General features: G+C 37.4%; 1 protein-coding gene across 1 annotated transcript in view; it reads left to right on the forward strand.

Annotated features, from left to right (window-relative positions):
* LOC123979427 (calpain-1 catalytic subunit-like) overlaps positions 1 to 2,516 on the forward strand; it is a 13,919-nt gene that overhangs the window by 9,225 nt on the left and 2,178 nt on the right. The window contains exons 12-15 of the mRNA XM_046063342.1: positions 945 to 1,111; positions 1,646 to 1,657; positions 1,768 to 1,976; positions 2,304 to 2,358. Of these exons, the coding sequence (XP_045919298.1) occupies positions 945 to 1,111; positions 1,646 to 1,657; positions 1,768 to 1,976; positions 2,304 to 2,358 (443 nt within the window). The remainder of the gene's footprint in view (positions 1 to 944; positions 1,112 to 1,645; positions 1,658 to 1,767; positions 1,977 to 2,303; positions 2,359 to 2,516) is intronic.

Raw genomic sequence — 2,516 nt, forward strand, 5'->3', positions numbered from 1 at the left:
AGTTTTACATACAAAAAGGTACAATGTATCAGGTATGTGTACTCACTAAACAGTATATATAAATTTATACATTTATACAACAATGTGTGATTTACATTTATCAACAGGATGACCCTGGAAGACTTCTGTAAGTTCTACACGGATCTTGACATCTGCTGCCTGTGTCCCGACTTCCTTGATGGAAGTTCTTCTTGCCATTGGAAGACCTCCTTCTACGAGGGCAGATGGGTGGCAGGAACCACGGCTGGAGGATGCATGAATAACCTTGGTACTTCCAGGATATCTGGACTTATTCAATAAACCCCCTCAAAAACAGTATATAGAGAGTGGACATTTTAAAATGTATGCCTTGCTTGTCAGGACATGCCCTACTTTGCTTAGTCCTTTCCTAAGTACTGCATATAACTTGCAAAAAAGAATTACAAGTGAGATTCCTCACTCAGTATCTAAAACGGAACGTTCAACACACAGAGTGAAAAGATGTGCTGAAGCAATGTGCAGTAAAGGAAAGGAAGTAAGGAAATTAACCTATGTAAACCTGTTCAGGTACAACTTGTAAATATAAAATTATGAACCCAAAAATGAGTATAATATGACCTCTTTAATGCATAATTGAATTAATTAGGAAAAATCCTTTAATCAATTACTAATAACTTTATAAATGTATCAATTCAATAATGCTCCCCAAAAACCTATGTAAACCTATGGATACATATGTGTGTGTGTGTGTGTGTACATATGTGTGTGTTTACACTTTTTAAAACTGTGTCAGACCAATTTAAAAGTATGTAATTATTGTAGTGTATACCAGGCTCCATGACAGAGAAAGCAGAATTAGCCAAGAATGGATGAACTGGCTGCAAGTTGTTTTTCACATTGTTCAGATTCTTCCTTCTTTTGGCAAAGTTGTGACCTGCTAAAATGTTTCACGCTTTGACTTCCAGAGAGCTTCTGGACTAATCCACAGTATCGGGTCAAGGTTGACAAACTACTGACTGAATGTTCTACAAAAGAGGGTGAAAAAAACATGCTGGTGTCTCTCATGCAAAAGCCTGACAAGAGGAACAGGCGTCTTGTCCAAAATCTTTACATTGGATTCTCTGTATTTGAGGTAAATGTTACCCTTTATTGTTTCAGTCACATTGTGAGGACTATTACGGATGTGTCATGCATAGACATGGGGGAGTAGCTGTTGAAAATAGTTAAATTAAGCTGTAGGCTTAGCTATTCTGTGTCATCATGGCAAACAAAAAGTCTGTAGGATTAAGTGGCATCTAGCAGTGAAGTTGCAGATTGCAACCAACTGAATATCCCTCGCCTCATCCTCCTCTTCCAAGCAAGTATATTTGTAAAACTTTCCTTGAGCTGAGAAAAGCAATTTTTAAAATCTGTAACTTCCTTATTTTGCATTTTTACAATATTCTGCCAATAGATTCCCCTAAATCTTACACAGTGAACCTTTAACCATATGCAACAAAACAACAAGGACCTAAATATGTGTTTTTACTAATTTTGGTCAATTTAAATTCCATGATTTTCATTTGAATTAGTTATACATATATATTTTTCATATCGTCATGTTTTCTCTTGAACTAATTTAGTTTTGTCATTAACATGAATTAATTTCCCTCTTATTTCTTCCAAGGTGACCAAAGAAGTAAGTAACATTTTAAACCTGCATAGAATATGCCAACCTAAATTGTGTTGCTATGGAGATTGATATGAACTGCATAGCTATGAATCAATTTATTACTATTATTATTACAGTACGAGGCACAGAGGGGAAAGTTCCCAGCCTCTTTCTTCAGCAAAAACGAACCTGTTGCCCAAACTAAAACCTACATGAATGCACGTGAGGTGATGGCGTTCATAATGCTGACGCCAGGTGAGTACCTGATTGTGCCGTCCACCTTCAAACCCAACGAGACAGCCTCCTTCATCCTGACCATTCTCTCCAAGGCAGAGACCCATGTCCAGTAAGTCACTAGCAACTCTCCAATTAGCCTTTACAATTATTTTTGTACAGTGAATCTACAAGCTAGCAGGCCCTGGTCTCCCCTTAACCCTCCATCATACTCCTGGTAAGACAGTGAACAAGCTGACCCCAAAAAGGTTTGGTAACTGTAATGTCAGTACTAATTTTCAGATTGTAATCCCTTACACTACCCGTTTCTGAAAAACGTAATCACATTACTGTAATGCGTTTTGAAGAAGTTCTTATATGAACAAAGTATCTTTGTAACATGTCACTGCCCAACACTGGTCACAAGTAAAGTACTGATGTCTCTTTTCTTTCCTCTCAGAGAGAATTCTGGTGGCCTTAACCATGAACAGTTAGAGGAAGAAGACGTGTACAGGGTTTGCAAATATATTATCAATGTTCACATTATTTTGGTATTGCTATTGTTTTATATGTTGGTTGCTGTGTTGGTTACATTAAATACATATGACACATACGAAGTGCATTAATTCGGCTGGCGCTGAAAACACAATCTTCTCTGCAGTCCATACCAGCC

The sequence above is a fragment of the Micropterus dolomieu genome, linkage group LG11 (genome assembly GCF_021292245.1).
Source record: "Micropterus dolomieu isolate WLL.071019.BEF.003 ecotype Adirondacks linkage group LG11, ASM2129224v1, whole genome shotgun sequence".
In the NCBI taxonomy this organism is placed as follows: domain Eukaryota; kingdom Metazoa; phylum Chordata; class Actinopteri; order Centrarchiformes; family Centrarchidae; genus Micropterus; species Micropterus dolomieu.